The sequence below is a fragment of the Limulus polyphemus genome, unplaced genomic scaffold, assembly GCF_000517525.1.
Source record: "Limulus polyphemus unplaced genomic scaffold, Limulus_polyphemus-2.1.2 Scaffold9552, whole genome shotgun sequence".
NCBI classification, from domain to species: domain Eukaryota; kingdom Metazoa; phylum Arthropoda; class Merostomata; order Xiphosura; family Limulidae; genus Limulus; species Limulus polyphemus.
Window position 1 is genome coordinate 7,762 of NW_013675162.1, and position 1,367 is coordinate 9,128.

At 35.6% G+C, this 1,367-nt stretch overlaps 1 protein-coding gene across 1 annotated transcript in view; it reads left to right on the forward strand.

Moving 5' to 3' along the window:
- Nucleotides 1-966: 966 nt before the first annotated feature.
- The window catches only part of LOC111083447, a 5,079-nt gene continuing 4,678 nt past the window's right edge, over nucleotides 967-1,367 (forward strand). Inside the window, exon 1 of the mRNA XM_022379969.1 lies at nucleotides 967-1,052. Within this exon, the coding sequence (XP_022235677.1) occupies nucleotides 984-1,052 (69 nt within the window). The 5' untranslated portion in view covers nucleotides 967-983. The remainder of the gene's footprint in view (nucleotides 1,053-1,367) is intronic.

Sequence of the window (1,367 nt, forward strand, 5' to 3'; positions counted from 1 at the left end):
AAGGGTAAAGTAAGGTAAAGTAAAAGTTAAAGGTTTAAGGTAGTAGTAGTAGTAGTAGTACTACTAACTACTACTACTACTAAGTAGTGTGTGTGTGTGTGTGTGTGTGTGTGTGTGTGTGTGTGTGTGTGTGTGTGTGTGTGTGTGTGTGTGTGTTAAGAGAGAGAACGAAATATTCGGACATAGACATAATATAGTGCAGTGTAGCTCTGTCGTAGAGTCTTGGATTTAGGAGTTGGCGAGCCGGGTTCGAATCCGTGTTGATATCACAAAATATTCCCAGCACTTGAAGCTGTGGATGCGTTATAAGAGTGACAGTCAGTCCTTTGGCGTGGCCTGAGGGTGGTAATAGTGTGCTGCTTATTGGCTACCTCACCTCTGGTCAGTAGATCACAATTAGGAACAGCGGCAAATAACCTCAGCAGTTTTGCCATAAATACTAAATAAAAAAACATAGAAATTACGTAACTTATTCCAACAGGAAAATGTCCTATGTTGTTTTCAGAAATATCCAAGCCAGTGTATACATACACCTTGAAATGTTTGTATTATCAACTGAGAAACTTTAAGTTTTCAATGACATTACATACCTTGGTTTTTCTACATAATTAGTTACCTCCATTAGACTCTCATCAAACACTGTTACTTTTCCACTGTTATGTTATCGCTTCATTCTGACATTGAATATTTAACAAAAACTTCAAAAAATTAATTCTGAAGTATTTTTAGTAAAAAGGCTCTTCCACAGGTGACGTAGTAAGTACAAAACCCATCGGAAGTAGCAAAGTATGACATGGTCCTGCAATATAAATCAACTTCGCTGACTGGTTAAACAACAAGACCGAACCATCAGAATAGTTGACCATCATTGGCTGAGCAGTTTTTCTTGTACGACTTGAGCCACTAAGTGTTGAGTATATAAATGAGCAGACAGAATACGACGACCATAGGTCTGGTGGTTTTCCCGAGAAATTACTTACGAGATGGACAAAGGGACGTTTGTTTTCCTGGCTCTAACTTTCCTGATGGTGAGAGGAAACCATCAATATGAGGTAAACTTTACACACAAACTAGTATACGTTATTGTAGCATTCGCTTCTCCCTAATTTTATTCAAGTTTTCTAAATACTTTTAGTCACAGATCTTATCTTTATAAATCACTTTTCAATACAACTATATATGTTTCACATTCTGTTGAATTAGGTATGATAATACATCTTATTAATAATCTACCCGACTGTGGTGTTTAACATTTCAATCTATTTCATATGTGTAAGAACAGTATTTCAGATCGATCTTTTGTATACCACAGAAGATAGATCTGAAATGCTATTTTTTATATATATATATATATATATATATATATA